At 38.8% G+C, this 19,426-nt stretch overlaps 1 protein-coding gene across 1 annotated transcript in view; it reads left to right on the plus strand.

Moving 5' to 3' along the window:
• The window catches only part of NUP214 (nucleoporin 214), a 109,005-nt gene that overhangs the window by 73,229 nt on the left and 16,350 nt on the right, over positions 1–19,426 (plus strand). The window contains exons 29-31 of the mRNA XM_023730817.1: positions 1,017–2,846; positions 4,708–4,778; positions 14,271–14,427. Coding sequence (XP_023586585.1) covers positions 1,017–2,846; positions 4,708–4,778; positions 14,271–14,427 — 2,058 coding nt within the window. The remainder of the gene's footprint in view (positions 1–1,016; positions 2,847–4,707; positions 4,779–14,270; positions 14,428–19,426) is intronic.

The following is a 19,426-nucleotide window of genomic DNA, read 5'->3' on the forward strand; positions in this document are numbered from 1 at the left end:
AAAATCGTAAATGTAATAAAATACAATAGTAATTCTGTAAACATTGTAATTAAAACAAGAGCAATCCAAAACCATAAACTATTCAACTTAGCACCCCTGATGCAAAGAGGTCTTTCTGGAAATTGCACACAGGTAGTAGGAGCTTGGCAGTATCCCCAAGAAGTCAGACTTCCTAAAACAATATGGAGTTAGAAGCATCAATAAACACTTGCAATAAGCTAATTTTGGTCTATAAATATTAACTTTTAGTCACTCTTATTTATTGAGTACGTACTGTTTGACTAGGCATTGTCATGAGTGCTTTAACTGTATTTCATTTAATCTTTGTAACAACTAACTCTCTGAGGAGGGTGATCTTACTGTCTCTCTTTTCCAAATGGGGCAACAGGCCCAGAGAAGTCAACTAACTCTTCCAGTAAGTGGCAGAGCTCCTGGCTCTAGAGCCCATATTCTTGGCCGCTAGGCCGTATCTCCTTTATAAAATCACTTGCTTTGTAGAGCACTAGTAAGCAACCCTTAATTGTGTGTAAAAATGAATATCTGTGGATTGACACTTTATTTGCGCATAAAAAACAAAGGAAGAACTTCTGTTTTGGATCAATTTCTGGTCTATCAGGAGGTCCCTTGATAGACTGTAGAACTTTGCCGAGAATATTGTTGAGGAAGGCACACATAGTCAGAAGGATGTAAGAGAAAATGCCTTTTTATGTCTCTTTTGGGATAATATGTTATTTTCATGTATTCTAGGTATCTTGTATTTATTTGTTGTGATTTAATGATCATCAAAAGAATATTAGCTCCTTTTGGCCTCAGTAAGATGATTCAGACAGAGCCTAATATTCCTGTGGAGAAGCACTCATTGTATCCTCTCCAAAGAAAACTACTGTATTAGAACAAACTATCCCTGATTTTATCAAGGAGGATAGAAACTTTGGCCTAGAAATAGAGTCAGTGGAAATGTGATAGGACATACTTTGCTATATCTAACCCATTTCCTAATTTCTTTTTCTTGCTAGGGGCAACACCCCCCAATAAAGAGTCAAACCAGCTCGATGCATTCTCATTTGGTGGGGTAGGCAAACCTTTTTATGAGACCACTCCTGAAAGCACACCTCCTTCAGGAATCACATCATCATCAAACACCGCTGGAGCTGCTGTTGCTTCTTCAGGAGAGTTTGTTCCGTCTAACAGCAGACTTGTGGCACCTTCTGGAATTGCTCTTTCCACAGCCTCTAGCAAGCTAGAAACTCCTTCATCAAAGTTGGGAGAGCTTCTGTTCCCAAATTCTCTGGCTGGAGAGACTCTAGGAAGTTTTTCAGGACTGCGAGTTGGTCAAGCAGATGACTCTACAAAGTCAGCCAGTAAGGCTTCGTCCACAAGCCTAACTAGTGCACAGTCAACCAAGACTTCAACCGTATCTTCAGGGTTTAGTTTTACTGGCCCTCCAGTGCTAGGGAAGCACGTGGAGCCCCCTGTGACTTCCTCTCTGACCTCTACCACAGTAGCACCACCAGCAGCAGCCAGCACAAGCACCAGCAGTTCCTCAACTGGTGTTTTTGGCAGCCTGCCGCTCACCAGTGCAGGTTCCTCTGGGGTAATCAATTTTGGTGGGACTTCTCTAAGTGGTGGCAAGGCTAGTTTTTCATTTGGAAGCCAACAGACCAGTAGTGCAGTGACCACATCTGTCCCATCATCAGCTACAACTGCCACTGCCCTGCCTACATCATTCCCCACATTGTCACTTGGTAACCTCCTGAGTTCAGCGTCCACTACCACCCAGCCTGTGTCCTCTGGTAAAAACACAGAGGAAGTCACGTCATCAGCTCTGCCTGAGAAGCCAGGCAGCAGTGAGGTTGTAGCATCAACACCCTCACTTCTAGGGCAGCAACAGTCAGCCCAGCTTTCCCAGTCTCCTCTGCAAACTTCTGACTCTGTTAAAAAAGAGCCTGCTCTTGCCCAGCCCGCTACCAGCAACACCACCACTGCAGCATCTAGTACGAGTCTCGTAGCACCTTCTGCAGAGGCCACTCCAGCAGCCACCAGGGTCCCTGATGTTAAGACAGAGGCAGTTTCTTCAGCTTCCACGTTTTCAGTGCCCGGGCAGACTGCTGTCACAACAACTACAATCACAAGTGCAGTCCTTGTGGCTGCAGAAACATCAGGCACCCCCACAACCTCCAGCACTGTTTCCAGTATTGCTTCAAGCCCAGCTACAGAGACAGCAGTGTTTGGAACTGCCACTTCTGGCTCATCTGTCTTTACTCAGCCACCTGCTTCCAGTTCTAGCTCAGCTTTCAGCCAACTCACCAGTAACACAGCCACTGCCCCCTCCGCTACCCCCATGTTCGGGCAGGTGGCAGCCAGCACTGCACCAAGCCTGTTTGGGCAGCAGACAGGCAACATAGTGAGCACAGCAGCCTCCACACCACCAGTCAGCAGCTCAGGGTTTGGCAGTCCAGCTTTTGGCAACTCAGCAACGGGGGTCTTTGGACAAGCGACCTTTGGGCAAGCCCCTGCCTTTGGGCAGCCTACGAGCAGCCCCGCAAGCGGCTTCTCCTTCAGTCAGTCTGGGTTCAGTTCGGTCCCTGCTTTTGGTCAATCCATTTCCTCCACCCCCACATCTACCGGTGGGAATGTCTTTGGCCCCTCCTCAAGCACCAGTAGTTCTAGCTCCTTCTCATTTGGACAGTCTTCTGCCAACACAGGAGGAGGACTGTTTGGCCAAGGCAATCCTCCTGCTTTTGGTCAGAGCCCAGGCTTTGGGCAGGGAGGGTCTGTGTTTGGTAGTACTTCAGCCACCACCACAACAGCGTCATCCACTGGGTTTAACTTTTGTCAAGCTTCAGGTAAGAATTTATGGAAGATTTTTACTTTGTACCCTTCTGTGTTGTTTGAAACCTTTATGACAAATCTGTATTACTGTATAATGAAAAGAAAGGGAACTCAAAGAAAAAAGAATCTGTAAAATCAAGAAGGGACTTTGGAGCATTTGAAGTCTCATTTCTTCGGCCTAATTGGATGGATCTGCCACAGCTAACTGTAGATCTAGTTTTGTTTCTCAGCATGTTCTCCACTCAGTTAGCCACCACAGTGCCAATTTCATGGGGAAAAAAACAAGCATCTTTAGTTTAAGGTCATGGCAAGTAATTTAATGGCTCATAAATATGAAATTTTAAATTGGGAAAGAGCCTTAGAAGTCATTGTGTCCAAAACTGTCAAGCCTAGAGGTGACTGATCTAATGTTGTAGAGTGCTAATAGTGAAGCCAAAAGAATCCAGGTCTCGTCTTCTTAGCCCCCTGCCCTGCTATTATTTTATATTCCTCCAACACCATTTTGCTTGTTAGGAGAACAGATACTGACATTTGTAGAGTTGGGTTTTTTCCTATTTTTCAGTGTGATGATTTAAAAAAAAAAAAATTCTGAATTTTACTGTTTTTGAAAGTGAAACTTAGTCCTTCACTATTGAATGTCCAATTTTAGCAGCTGCTTTTACTTCTAAAAGTCTTCAGTAGACAAGGCAATGTAAAAATCTTTTCTTAGTTTTGCTTTCTGATGGTTATCTTATGAAAGGCAATTCTTCAGCAGTTAGGCTGTAGGGGACAAACAAGGATCAATGATTTCATGATGGGTAAGATTACACAGAGCTGCTAATTCATTCCTTCAGTGATAATTTCTTTGAAAATGGTTTATAATTCATTAGAAAGAAAATGTTTTCCTTCCTTCCGTTCAGCAAATGTTATTAACCTCCTGCTAAGTTCCAAGTGCTGTGTTCAGCTATGAGGACATGGTGGTAAAGACAGACACAGTTTTGAGATCCACCTGATACCCTGTGAAAAGGCCAGTCGACCCATTTGAATATTGTGAGATGTAATGACTTGGCCTAGAGAATGGGCAGAGAGAAGGCCTATGAGTTGTGAGTCTTAAAAGAGTAGGATATCTTGTAGTGTCTTTAGTGCATCCTCTATTCTGCAGTCAACACTTGAGAAACCCTCATGCACAGGCATTACCAAACTATTTCAACCATAAATCAGAACCCCTGAAGAAATCTTCATTCATTCAGTAACTGTGCAGAAAGGCACCTGAGCAGTCTGCTCCAACCCTGAGGAATTGAGACTTGCCCAAGCTCACCTACCTAGAGGAATGACAGAAATGGAATAAAACTCCTGCCTTCTGATTCCTCATCTAGGGCTCTTATTTTTATAGTAGATAGTTCTGCCTGATTTTCCCAGATCCTTTTCAGCCTACCACCTCAACCATATTATGCCACCTGGAAGAAAGATAGGCTACCCTGAAATATCTGGTATTTGAGATTCAGGGAATACCAGAGAGTAGAAATATTCATGGTATTACATCAGTCATTGGAAAGCATTCTTGGTGGCTTAAAGTGTGGGGAGAAGCTATACTCTGAAAATAGACCATCTTATTAGCTCCCACCCACTTGTGATCTGGTAGGAGAAAAGGATTCAGTCCTTAGAACTTTGGAATTTATACTGTTATATAATATTAGCAATAAAAAAGGTCTTTAAACTAGTTACTCAGAATTTTCTACATTTCCTGAATAAGGAAACAAATTTTATTTGTAAGTTCATTTATTGTGGGGTAGCTTAGCATACCTGAATGCCATTTAAAAAATTTAAAAAAAACATATCTTGGATGTTGTAAAAGACTCACCCAAACTGAACCTTTATTTCCTTTGTATTTTACAGGTTTTGGGTCTAGCAATACTGGTTCTGTGTTTGGACAGGCAGCCAGTACTGGTGGAACAGTCTTTGGCCAGGTAAATATATGTGTGTGTCTTCATCCATATCAACATGTACCAAACCCACCCACTTTTCTCCTATAAAATACAATCAGTTCATGTTGTATGTCTCATCCCAGCAAAGAGTCATTTGTAGTTCTTAAGCTCCACCCTCTTTAGCTCCCTCAGGGACACAGAAGTCTAAGCCTCTGATGTGAGAATCACTGGAATTTTGACCCTTTTGTGATAGTCCATTAGGAAAGCACTTTAAAAACACATTGCCTGATTTCCATCGATCTTCTGCCTGTTCTGTCAGGCACAGGTTGACAGGCTAAATCTTCCCCTTGGCCTTGTTTTTTGTTTTGTTTTTAAGGTCCTTGAGTTAAGAATATGTTTATATTTTTAAATGGTAGATTAAAAAAAAAAAGAAGAAGAAGATGGCACCAGAGACCATATATGACCCACAAAGCCTAAAATATTTATTATCTGGCTCTTTACAGAAAATGTTTGCAGACTCCTGTGCTAATCTGTATGTAGACCAGGGACTCCTTTTGGTGAACTGAGCTGTTTCAGTTTATATAGCTAGTAGTTACCTACGTGCCAGACGTAGTTCTACGTGCGTTATGCAAATAACCTAATTAATCATCATAGCACCTCTGTAAGGTTAGGTACTAATATTATCCCCATTGACAGATTAGGACACAGGGCCTAGAGAGTTAAATTTACTGTCACATGACACTCCAGCTGCTGTTAGATCATAGTAACCTCATTAGGAATCCTTCTGAAGAATGGATGTATCGGAAATTATTGTGATTTTCTGTTAGTGGAATTGGTATTAGTCCAGTGGTTAAGCCCATATAAGACATAGTATATGTTTTATACACATCTTTAGTAGGAGACTTTCTGTATTGTCTCCTTTCTTCTTTGAAGATGGGCTCAGCCCTTGTCAGTGCTCTTTGTTAAAAAAGAGAAAAGAAACTTCTAATTCCCATTTTCTGGTAATGACAAGTTAGGTCACTCAAACCAAGTTTCCCACTAAAAACAACTAAAAATTGCTAGATAAAACATCTTTACAAAAGCACTGGTAAGCTAACAAGGTATTTTCCAAGCCAAATTAAAAAGCACATAAAGAAGTTAATGGATCACAGAGGCCACTTTTGCCCTGAGGGCATTTGCTAATCTGAGAAAATTTGAATTATAACCTCAGAGGGCAAATTCACAGAAATCACTTATCCGGATATGTGGGGAATTTAAAAGAGACCCTCCCCACAATGACCGAGGCTCAAATGGTTCTACTCTCAGACTGTGAACAGGACCTGACTTGGCCCTGGAATGGTGGTGCCTCCAGTTTCCTGGTAGAAGCAACACACATCCCCTCTGAAAACAAATAACTTTATTCTAGGCCTCAAATTATTCTACAAATACATTTTAAGAACGTTGATTTCCACACCTATATTAGGCACACATAGAAACAAGGAACTATAAGCAAGAGCCAGGATAAACATCAGAAACAGATTTGCAAAGACTTTCCAGGCTATAAGACAACTGTTTTACACATTTAAAAAGAAATGAAAGACAAACTTGAAAATACCAACCTGGAATAGAAAATTGTAAGTGTCATAGGAGCTTTGAAGAAGAACCAAATAGAGCTTCTAGGAGAATTCAGTAATCAAAATTTAAAATTCAGTGGATGAATCTAACAGCAGATTAGACCCAGCTGATGAGAGCAGTAATATACTAGAACAGGAGTCAGCAACCATTTTCTAAAAAGCACCTAATAGTAAATATTTTAGCCTTTGCAGGCTACATACAGTTTTTGTTACAACTACTCAAGTCTGCTGTTTTAGCACAAAAGCAGCCATAGACAATACCTAAATGAATGAGCATGGTTGTGTTCCATTAAAACTTTATTTACACAAACAGGTAGCAGGCCAGATTTAGCCCATGGGCTGTAATTTGCCAACTCTTGAACTAGAAGGTAGGTCAGAAGAAATTATCTAGAATGCATCCTGGAGAGCAAAAAGTTGGAAAGTATGAAAGTGAGAGCAAAACTTCTAAGAGAAGAAAAGTTCTAACATACATTTAATCAGAGTTTCAGAAGGAGAAGAGAGAGAATGTGTGGGAATATGAGAAGAGAAAAAGACATTTCCAAAACTTGTAGAAAACAGTAATCCAAAGATTCAAAAAGCACAACAAATGACAAGCAGAATGTGTAAAAGGAAATTGGTAACAAGACCTCTCATAGTGAAACTCCAGAACAACAAAGAAAAAATAGTAAAAGCAGCAGAGAAAAAAGACAGGTTACCTTCCAAAGAGGTAATAGACTGACAGCTGACTTCTCCGCAGCAGTGAGCGCCAGGAGGCAGTGTTTATTCTAAACCTAGCAAAAAATATTCTTAAAGAAGTAAGTAAAATTAAGACATATTTCAGACAAATACTGAGAGAATCCATGTCTAGCAGACTTGAAGGAAATACTGAAGGGTATTATTCTTCAGGCAGAAGGAAATAGCACTATATGGAAGGTCTGAAATACAAGAGGGAGTGAAAATTTTAAAAAGTTGTAAATATGTGGATAAATTTAAGTGAAAAATGCCCAACATTTTAACATAGCCATTAATAATATGATATTAATAGTGTATTTGGAAGGTTAAAAATAATTAAATACATAAAAACTATAACATTGGTTGGGAGGAGAGAAAAGGGACTTAGTATTCTAAGGTCCTATATTTTCCAGGAAGGAATATTGATTAATTTTAGACTTTGAAAGGTAATATGCATCTTAGAATTTGGAGGGAAATAACTAAAAGAATAGAAACAAAATATATGACATCCAAACTAATAGGGGTGAGGAGTGGAATAGTAAAAAAATTAAAAAGAAGACAAGAGAGAGGAAAAAACATAAGATAGGCAGGACAAATAGTTCAAAATAAGATGATAAATTTAAACTTTTATTAGTTACTACATTAAATAGAAATGGACTGAATGTTCAAAAAAAGATAAAGATTGTCAGGTTGGTCTTAAAAACTTCAGTTTTATGCTGTTTACAGGACACACGTCTGAAACATAAGGATACAGAAAGAGTGAAAGGTTAGAAGAAGATAAGCTGTGCAGATAATAACCAGAAGAAAGGTGGTATGGCTTTATTAATATCCAACAAATAGACTTTTAACAGAAAACATTATTAGAAGGAGAAAGGTACACTTTATGCTGATAAAAGGTTCAGTTCACCAGCACAATATAACAGTTTTAAATTTAGTACCGACGTCTTAGAAAGCAAAAATTGAAGAACAAGGAAAAATGGACAAATATATAATCACAGTGAGAAATTTTAACCTCACCTCTGAGTTTAACCTAACCTTTCTCACTAGTTGAGAGAATAAACACACACAAAAAGTCAGTACGGGGTGTAGAAGATTTAAATAGCATGATTAACAAACTTGACTAAATGGAAGTATATAGAAGATAACAGCCAAAAAACTGTACTCTATATCTTATTTTCAAGAACATACAGAATAATTACATAATTGACTATAGTGTATATCTTAATAAATTTCAAAGAATTGATATCATAGACTATGTTCTTTGATCACAGTGCAACTGAACTAAATATTGGTAAAAGAAAAAAAAGATAACTAAACTGTCCGCACATGTTTGGAAAATAAGAAGATAAATTCTAAATAGACCAAAAAATAAATCATAATGGCATTAGAGAATATTTTGAACTAATAAAAAATGAAAATACTTAATATCAAATCTTGTGAAATATAGCAAACACAGTGCTTAGAAGGAAATTTATATGCTTGAATGTTAATATTAAAGAAAGGCTAAAAATAAGGTTAGTATCCTACTCAAGAAGTTGGAACAAAGACTAGAGAGACATCATTACCAATGCTGCTGACATTAAAAAGACAGTAAGAGGATAATATGAGCAACCCTATTGCAATAAAATTTAAATTTTAGGCAAAATGGATAAATCTCTTTTTTTTATTTCCAAAATGTCTCCAACATAAGCGTTTTTATTCTGCCCCCTCACTCAGGTGCAGGTAACCTACAGCAGACTCACTAGAGTGGCTATTTCCACAGTGTTGAGTGGCTGAGGTCTGGGCAGTCCTGGAGGAATGCTGATTCTCTTAAACACGGTCGCCACTAGACAGCCTTAAGTTTTCTCAGCGATGGTCCTCAGCCCTTACTGCTGTGGGTGGCTATGAGGACAGGGTAGGGCTGCTCAAGGTGAAGATATGGTAGTGATGGCATGACTGGCTAACTCCAAGGGCCTGGGCTGAGGAACTTCTCTGGGGAAGCGGATGCCAGCCTTACTTAATGGTGTTAGCATTCTCTTTGTACTGGGACCTAAACTGGCCCAGAAACTGGGGAACAGTCTCACGAGTACTTTCTCAAAAGAGGTGTCAGGGTGTTAAAAAAAAAAATCAAACCTGACTTGAGGTGAAATAACAAACCTGAATATAACCATTAAAGAAATTGAATCAATTGTCAAAATTTTTCCTACCGTCCTCCCTCCCCCAAAAAAACTCATAAGGTAAGTCTGTTGGTGATATCTACCAAATATTGAAGGAGGGAATAACGTTTGTCTTATATAAACATTTTCAGATTGTAAAAAAAGAGAACATTCCTCAACTCATTTTATGAACCTAACATAAATAAAAGTTTAAAAAAAAAATTACAGGCCAGTCTTCCTCCTGAATACAGATGTAAAAATCCTAAACAAAATGCTAACCGACCTCACCCATATATCTGTGACCAATTGATTTTCACCAAAGATGCCAAGTCCATTCAGTGGAAAAAGAATAGTCTCTTCAACAAATGGTGCTGGGACAACTGGATTTCCACATGCAGAAGAATGAAGTTGGACCTCTTCCTCACACCATATATGAAAATCAACTCAAAATGCAACAATGACCTAAATATAAGACCTAATCATAAAACTCTTAAAAAGAAACATAGATGTAAACCTTCAGGACCTTGTTTTTTGCAATGAATTCTTAGGTTCGACACCAAAAACATGAACAACAAAAGAAAAAAATAAATAAATTGGATTTCATCAAAACTAAAAACCTTTGTGCATTAAAGTACATTACCAAAAAAGTGAAAAGACAACCTAAAAATGGGATAACATATTTGAAAATCATATATCTGATAAGGGTTTAATATCCAGAATATAAGTAGTATATATAAAGAACTCCTAAGATTCAGCAACGGAAGGCAAACAATCCAATTAAAAAATGAGAAATGAACTGTTATTTCTCCAAAGATAAATGGCCAATAAGCACATGAAAAGATGCTCAACATTAGTAGTCATTAGAGAAATACAAATCAAAACCACAGTAAGATACCATTTGATACCCACCTGTTGCTGTCGAGTTGATTCTGATTCATAGTGACCCTACAGGACAGAGTAGAACTGTCGCATCTTTCTCCCTCAGAGTGGTTTGTGGGTTCAGACTGCTGACCTTTCAGTTAGCAGCCAAGTGCTTAATCACTGTGCCACTGGGTCTCCTTTGATAACCCACTAGAATAGCTAAAATTTAAAAATTAACAAAACCAAATGTGGAAAAGATGAAGAATAACTAGGTCTTTTCACATGTTGCTTGTGGGAGTGTAAAATGGTTCAGTCACTTTGGAAAACTATTTAGCAATTTTTTATTAAGTTAAATATACCCTAATTCTAAGGTTTAGTAAATTCACTCCTAGGTATTATCCAAAAGAAATGAAAACATGTATCTGCAAAAAGATTTCTACAAGAATGCTTGTAGCAGCTTTATTTATTATAGCCAAAAACTGTAAGCAACTCAGATGTTCACCAACAGGAGATTAATAACGGTGGTCTATTCATACAGTGGAATACTGAGCAATAAAAAGGAAAGAATGACTGATACTTGCAATAATATGGATGAATCTCAAAATTTGATTCTAGCCTGGGCAATTAGTTAGGAAAATGAAATAAAAGCCACCCAGATTGGAAAGGAAGAAATAAAACTATATTTGTAGGTGACATGGTCTTGTATATAGAAAATCTTAACAGATCCACTAAAAAACTATTAGAACTAATAAGTGAGTTCAGAAGGATTGCAGGATACAAGATCAATATGCAAAAATCAATTATATTTTTATATACTTGAACAATTGAAAATTAAGAAAATTATATTTACAATACCATCAAAAAGAATAAAATAGGAATAAACTTAACAAAAAAAGTATAAGAAATTAAAGATCTAAATAAGTGGAGCGATAACTCTTGTTCACGGATCAGAAGATACAATATTGTTAAGATGGTGACACACAGCTAATATATTGTAGAGCTTAGATTGAAACCAAGGTTTGTCCAACTTATTTTAGTCATTCACCCAGGAATTCAGTGGTAAGACAGGCAAAAGTTGCTGTGTTCGTAGTACTTAACATTTGATGGAGTCGGTCATTAATAATACAGTATAATTTCAGATAGTGTTAAGTATTGTGAAGAAAATAAAGCAGGATGATACGGTAGTAATCAGGGAAGGTGTTTTCAGTTAGATGGTCAGGAAATGCCTCTCTGAAGAAGTAACATTTGAGCTGAGACTTGAAAGCCAGGAAAGATCCAGGCTTATAAACATAATATTGCCCAAAAAAATCAAACCTGATTCTCATCAAGTGTTTAGATCCAACCACCACTTTACAGGAAGTAATGGAGTTGCTGGGTGGTGCAGACAGTTAACATGCTCAGCTGCTACCTGAAAGATGGGAGGTTCAAGTCCACCCAGAGGCACCTTGGAAAAAAGGCCTGGTGAAAAATCAGCCATTGAAAACCCTATGGAGCACAGTTCTACTCTGACATACACAGGATTACCATAAGTTGGATCAACTCATGGCAACTGGTTTTTTTAACAAAGGAGAGAGGAAAAGTTCACTATACCCTGGGTTGCAGTCAGCAACCAGACCATGAGAAACTCTTGATCAGATGACCTGCTTTGCTCAACAACTGGATTATAAGGAAAAATAGAGACACAAAAGAGGAATCTATAGGTAAAAAAAGGATTTAAGAGACATATCAACCAGGACTTCATTCCAGTTAGAACCCCTGCTGAGAATTTGCATTTCCACCCCCCCCCCACATACACTAAATCTGAATCCACATTTTAACAAGGTCCCCTAGATGATTCTTATGTATAATAAATTTTAAGAACCAGTGTTCTGCTAGTGGTTGTTAGAATTGGTCCCAAACCAACAGCATTAGCATCACCTGGAAACTTGTTAGAAATGCAGATTCTCAGCAGGGGTTCAAACCGGTTGATATTAGAAGCCCTGATACCAACCAGTGACAATGTGTGGACCTTATTTGGTTTCCAATTCAAAGAAACTGAAACTAAGAGACATTTATGAGACATTTGGAAATTTGAATTTTCTCCCTATTCAGTGATGTTGAGGAATTCTTAATTTTTTAAAACTTGATAATGGCATTGTGCTTATGGTTTATGCTTTAGAGATTTATGTTGGAAAAGCTATGGATGAAATGATGTGGTATCTGGGACTGCTTCATCCTAGTACAGGAGAAGGGGAAGTAAGTAAGGGATATGGACAAAGCGCAGTCAGCTATGAATTGATAAGTATTGAAGCTGGGTGTTAGGGGTTTCATTTTACTCTTCTGTCTACTTGTACATTTTAAAATTTTCCATAATTAAATTTTTAAAACTGTTGTTATTTATCACAATTCAAATGAATGGGATTCTCTCTAACCCATTTATGAGAGTGCAGTAGCTGTCAATTCAGTCATTTCAGTGAAGTGTATTATCTGCTTCTTTTCATTTTTAGGGATATGTATCAAATCACTGTTTTAAAGATTAGGTTGAATCATAGGCAACTACTTTTTTTGTAGAGCAAAAATGTCCGTATATTGGCAATTTCATGTGTTTCGGCCTAATACTTAAAAGTCAGCTAAAAAAATCTAACACTTTCTATGTGCATGCATTAGCTGTCTTGTCCATTCAAACACAGTTTCCTAGTTATCAAAGCCAATGGTATTATGATTGGATTCCAAGTTTTAAAAAGCAATTATTCATCATAAATGATTATAATAAACTGTTTTTGTTTAACAAAAAAAAAGGGGGGGGGGCAGAAAAGGAAGGAAGGAAAGAAACCTTGCAAAGATCTTAGGAAAGAGCATTTTAGGCAAAGGACTAGCAAGTACATTGCCCTAAGGCAAAAATTACCTGATGTGTTCAAGGCACAAAAAGACGGCTATGATTGAACTATATACCATGTGAGGGGGAGGGTGATAAAAGGCGAGGTTAGATGGACCAGATCAGGTAGGGTCTTTCAGAATTTTTGAACAGGAGTAACCTGATGCCATTATTCTAGCTGCTGTGTGGAAGTAGATGGCAATGAAAGCAGAAGACCAGTTAAGTCATTGCACAGTCCAGGCAAAGGTGTTGGTGGCTTGGACCAGGTGGTGGCTGTGCCCCTGAGCAAGAGTGTGCACATTAGGAGTGCAGGCATTAGAAGTAGCCCACTGGAGGTTTAACTTTTGTGAGAATTAAATGAAAAGCGCCCAACACATAGAAAATGCTCAATCACAGCTCCAGTGTCATTATTCTTGTTACTCAGTATGTTATCAGATACTGAACAGCATCCATTTTCTGAGCACATAAAGTGCATTACATTTTTTACCTCATTTAATTCACTCACCATTTCAAGTGGAAAGTTTATTATCCCCATTTTACAGAAGAGGTTCCTCTACTACACCACTCTGCCCCCCTTTTTGTAAGGTTCCTGTGCACAGTGACACATTTCTAAAAGCCCATCTTATTCTACATTATCAGCCAAGGCAATATTACTCCTAACTAATATTAATGGCTCCCCAAATCTAGCACTGATCTTCCTTAAAGAACCTGTTTCCAGACAGAAATATAGTATCTGGTGCCTGATACAGCTTTGAGTCATCGTGTGTGCCTGAGCTAGCAGCATCCTCTGAGCATAAGATTTGCAACCTTGAACAGAATTCAGCTATGGTCGTCATTTCAACAATGCAACTAATTTAAGCTGATTTCTGCAGTACTGGGAAAGCCATTATAAAATGAAAGTGCACAAATCGAGAGAAAAGACAGTGTAAATCACTTGTCATCAGTTGTTGATTAGTTCACCCTAATGCTACAGGAATCAGAAGAAGTAGTACTCATAATATCCTATAAATGTTTTCAAACTTTTCATTTTAGGAAACCCTTGAGGATTGGTTTTCCTTCCCCTGGCATCATGTCATGCAGAGATTGAAGGCAGCAGAGCAGATAAACATTTGAAGTTCCCAGCTACCATAAATCATGTTTTCAGAGGACTGTTAACGTGGCTTGAGAACTTCTTATTAAAGGAAGTCCCTGTCCAGAGTCCAGCTTTTGTGGTCATTAGAGCATCCATACCAGAACTAATCAAAGTTCTCTTGCTTTTTCTATTTGTACCAGATGTGAGCGCCTCCTGCCCACGGATATGGCCTGCCATTTTACAATGACCTCTCATCCTATCTTGCTTCCTGCCTCTTTTGTTTTTTAGCAGTCGTCCTCTTCCAGTGGTAGCGTGTTTGGGTCTGGAAACACTGGAAGAGGGGGAGGATTCTTCAGTGGCCTTGGAGGGAAACCCAGCCAGGATGCAGCCAACAAAAACCCATTCAGCTCAGCCAGCGGGGGCTTTGGATCTACAGCCACCCCAAGTAAGTTGAGAAAGAGTTTTCCAGCCCCTCTAATGGCATTGTCTTCCTCGTGATGTTATGAAAAGTTTCAGTAGCAAATATAGAAAGGGAAGATCTAGAATGCCCATTTAAAATATTTACCTGAGAGCGGTGTGGTTTGTTTTTATTTTAATTCTTTTGTTTTTTAATGAGATGTCCTGTATAGTCGTGAAAAAACATTCGAGCTGCAGGGCGAGGATCTGTGTATGGAACTACTCCGAAGGCCCACAGCGCTCTGTTTCTTAGAATTGAAATGATTTGAAATGAATGCAGGCAGACAAGCATAAATGAGCAGCAGCAGAACAAGCTGGGGGTATGTGGCAGTGGCGGGGTGGGGGGGCATCTGGATTTTCATCTGTGTAGTACTTCTCTCTGAATTTACTGTAAAACTCAGCTACTTTAAAGAAATGTCGCCCAAATGTTGAAGCTTTCATTATTTCTCATCTCTTAACATTTTTGTTTTATTTTGTCTGATGCTGTAGCTATATTGGTTCTTCTTCTCCAGCTGATTTTTTAAATTCTCTGTTGATCTGTTTATTCGTGGTTGGAAATGAAAGGAATTTGTTTAACTCTTTAAAAAATATTCTGTTGCTAATGGAGGCTGAGGTGGGGAGTTGGGAACTTCTCATCTTCATGTTAGCTTCTTCATTTACTGTGGAATAACCAGAAAAACCAAACCCTTTGCTGTCGAGTCATTCCAACTCCTGGAAATCCTATAGGACAGAGTAGAATTGCTCCATAGTATTTCCAAGGCTGTAATCTTTATGGAAGCAGACTGCCACATATTTCTCCTGTGGAGCAGCTGATGGGTTCAAACCGCCAACCTTTCAGTTAGCAGTCAAGCACTTGCTCCACTAGAGCTCCTTGTATGCAGTAGAAGATCTTAGTCATAAAGAATCAAGAGCTAATGCCCTACAAACAAGACAGATGTTTCCTTAATATTAAGGCCTATGTAGTTGAAAGCAAAACTTTTTCTATCCTAATTCTCCCTTCTGAATTCATAGATCAAAAGCTAGTTATTTTGATGTCACTGTCTACTCTAGTAATATGTAAGGGAAGATTACATGTCAAGAGACACATACCTCTTAACTCACAAAATTATATAATCAGAAATTTTTGTTATTCACCTTTCAATCTGCCGGAATAGATTTAGAAGCCCAGAATGAAGGGATTTTAGAAATTGAGTCTAGTAGTTTTCAAAAACTCTTTGCAAATGAACTCTTAAGCAGAATCCTGATGTAAGAAACAGATAAAAGTAGGTTCACTCTGAGGCAGAAGTCAAGAACTCTGAGGTAACACGTAGATAGCATCCACATCTTTTTCCAGCTATCACCACAAAACCGTAGGATTCCATCGCATACACTTTGAAAAACATGATGTTTGTATAGCTCTCTCCATTTTCCAATGAGGAAACAAACCCAGAATGGTTAAGTTTTTTTGTTTTTTTTTTTTTTTTTAAGTCACAACACAAGAAAGTGACAGATCTAGAGCTTAACTAGATCATAGGTGACGTGCCAAACACAACTTCTAGCACAGAATAGGCACTTGATTATCAACATGCTAGTTAAAAATTTGGGCTTATCCCACAGGTAAGTTATCATCTGTGAGATTGTGTTACTAACCAATTTTTTAAAAAACAGGTGTGTCATATCCTTCTAAAAATTGCTTTCCTTCTGGCTGATTCGTGTGTAATGCCATGGCTCTTAACTGTCGAAGAATTGCCTTCTCTCAGCGATGGGCTGGAGCTAGCTTGCATAGGCTTACAACAGCCAGCTGTGAACATACTGCCCGAACTCCACATTCAGTGGCATCACAGTGGTAGCCCAAAATCAGCCATGATGAGAACATTTATACCATGGAAATTGGCAAATGCTACAAATCAGGGCTTTTCTCCTCCCCTCCTCTGCCCACCTTCCCAGCTTGTTGTTAAACATTTGCTGACACATCATTGCTTCCATTTCTGTAATTCTGGTTTAAAATAAACACATATCTGTTCTCGATACCAGACACCCACTGATCTTCACCTCCTAAATGTTGGCTATTAAATTGAACCAGCAGTTTACATTTATGCTTGAGGGAAGTTTAAATGAATTTGAATGGGCACAGGAAAGGTTTAATATTATTTTATTTTTTTAAACTAAATGTATGCTTGTTTTAATTTTACTTTGTTGTTATTGAGAATATACACAACAAAACATACACCAATTCAGCTCTTTCTACATGTACAGTTCAGTGACATTGATTACATTCTTTGAGTTGTACAGCCATTCTCACCCTCCTTTGCTGAGTTGTTCCTCCCCATTAACAAAAGTCACTGCCCCTAAGGTTCCTATCTAATCTTTCTAGTTGCTGTTGTCACTTTGATCCTATATGAATAGTTCTTAAAAGAGCGTAATGCTTAAGGCAGACATTTTTTACAAATTAAACTAAACTCTTATTTGGTTTTCAGAAGACTTCAGAGGATATTTTTGGTTTAAGGTTTAAAAATTATCTCAGGGCAATAGTTTCAAGGGTTCATCCAACCTTCATGGCTCCAGGAAAGTCTAGAGTCCATGAGAACTTGAAATTCTGTTCTGCATTTTCTCCCTTTTGATCACAATTCTGCTATAGAATCTTTGATCAAAATGTTCAGTAATGGTAGCCAGGCACCATCTTGTTCTTCTGGTCTCATGGCAAAGGAGGCAGTTGTTCATGGAGGCAATTAGCCACATACTCCGTTTCTTCCTTCTATTCCTGATTCTCCTTCCTCCTCTGTTGCTACAGGCAAATAGAGACCAATTATTGTGCCTTGGATGGCTGCTTGCAAGCTTTTAAGACCCCAGGCACTACACAACTAACTAGGAGGTAGAACAGAAGCACTAAAACGTTATTAGGCCAGTTAACTGAGATGTCTCTTGAAGCCATGACCCTAAACCTCTAAACCAAGGAACCAAATCCCATAAGGTTTTTGATTGTACATAAGCAACCTCAGTAGCTACTGTTTGTTTTTTTTTTTTTTTTTGTAAGTATATCCATCTCTCAACTTTTGCCAGTTCAACTTAAATGTGTGATTTGATAGTGAAAGGGGTAGTAGCCTCTTTAGCCCTGAGGATCGAGTGCAGGATAAGAGGAAGGGTGAAGGGAGCTAGAAGTCATTTGGGGAAGGGCATTGTCCTCATGACAGTACTAATAATGCTTTCTGCAAAATCACCAGTGACAGCCTCTTTCTCCTTGAGTGACTCTGCAACATTTGATACTTTTGAGCACCATTTTTTTCCTGGACTGTGTTAATAGATTGTCCTGGTTCTCCCCCTGCCTCACAAACAATTCCTGCTCTTCTTTGTTTCTTCTCTTTTCTCTCTGGTATTGTGAGGTATGTCCTCCCATAGTTACCTGGGTTATCACAGTAGTCTCCAAACTCCCCTCCCTGCCTCTAGTCTCCTCCAGTGTAGGCTGGAAATCCATTCCAAATTGAATATCTTAAGACTTTGCTTTTATTTTGCCACTATCCCTACTCAAAACTGTTTGGCAGCTCCCCACTGACTATAGGATAAAATCCAAACCAATGCCTTAGACTGATATTCTGACTTTGACTCTGTTCCACAGCACATTGCCTCTGCTTCATCCAGTTTGTCTACTTGCTTGTTATCTCTCTGTCTGTCTCTCACATACCTCACTTCTCCCTGTTTCAGTGCCAGAGTTCACACTGTTCTCTCTGCTCTACCCCTCTGAACCTACCATTCTTCTAAAGCTTAGTCTAAGTCTATTCCTCTGTGCAGCTTCCCCAAAGGAAGGTTCCTCAGTCCCACAGTGATCGTTCCCTCCCTGGAAATCCTGCAGCCTTTGTATTCCACTCCTTCATGTAACATCACATAGAAGGGAAATAACCTTTATTGATCACCCACTGTGTGCTAGGTGCTCAATATATGTGATCTAATCACTTCTTACGATGCATTTTTAGATGCGGTTGTCCCGGTTTTACATATAAGAAAACAGACTCAGAGAGGGAATGTGGACTTGCCAAGGTTACACAGCTATTAATTGGCATAGCCAGGGTTGGATCCAGGTATGTCTCCGGAGCTCTGGTTCACCACATTGCCTCCTGAGATCTTCTCCAGTCTTGTAGTATAATATAACTCTCCCAGGTGTGCCTTATTTGACAACCCTTACGCATGTTCTGCATAACATCTAACATACTTCCTTGCATAGATATCTGGGCACAAATTGAGTGAACTGGCAGTTTCCTTTGTGAAATTTATGCCACAGCCTGCCTAATTCTGTAATTCTTGTTTAGTCCTAAAGCTACGCTCTGTAGCTGTGAGAAGTAATTGGGATTATGGTTGTGACAAGAAAGACAAGCTAGGAACACTGTTGCTTGGAGTTGGCATGTTCTGTAAAGGTTTCTTCTCTCTATCTTCCCCAGAGTCTCTACCAAAGATTAACTATTAATCCCCAAGCTCATTTAAAACTCAACACTGCTGTTAATTTTTATCTATAAGGACCCATTACCTTTTTGCATTTTGTCCTGAGGACTCCGTTGAGGATCTTTCTCTGCACATTCTTTCCGTCTGTCTGCTCAAGGGCCGGAAAGATATAATTGAGTCAGGTGATGAAGAAGCCATTTGATGATGATAGTTTGGGCCCACAAGGCTCCTTCCACAACTGTTCTTCAAGAAAATGGCCTGGAAAGTATCCTGGAGAGGAGCTTCTTGAGACCCCCTTCTGACCTGCTCTTTGTAATACTATATTAACTTCAAATTTATATCAAACATAATTTAATTTGGATGAAACCCTGATGTTGGATGATGATAATATTTTTGCCAAACAAAATACAAGAGGTCCATGTTGTGCCAGAGCAGATGCCAGTTTTACATGTACTTGTCACCCCAAAGCATCAGTCATCAGATGGCTCTGCAAAAACAAACCTTATTTTCTTACTGACTGATTTATCCATAATGAACAAAAATCTTCTACAATGAAATATTGCTCCAACATCAAAAAT

This window comes from Trichechus manatus, unplaced genomic scaffold (genome assembly GCF_000243295.1).
Source record: "Trichechus manatus latirostris isolate Lorelei unplaced genomic scaffold, TriManLat1.0 scaffold00038, whole genome shotgun sequence".
In the NCBI taxonomy this organism is placed as follows: domain Eukaryota; kingdom Metazoa; phylum Chordata; class Mammalia; order Sirenia; family Trichechidae; genus Trichechus; species Trichechus manatus.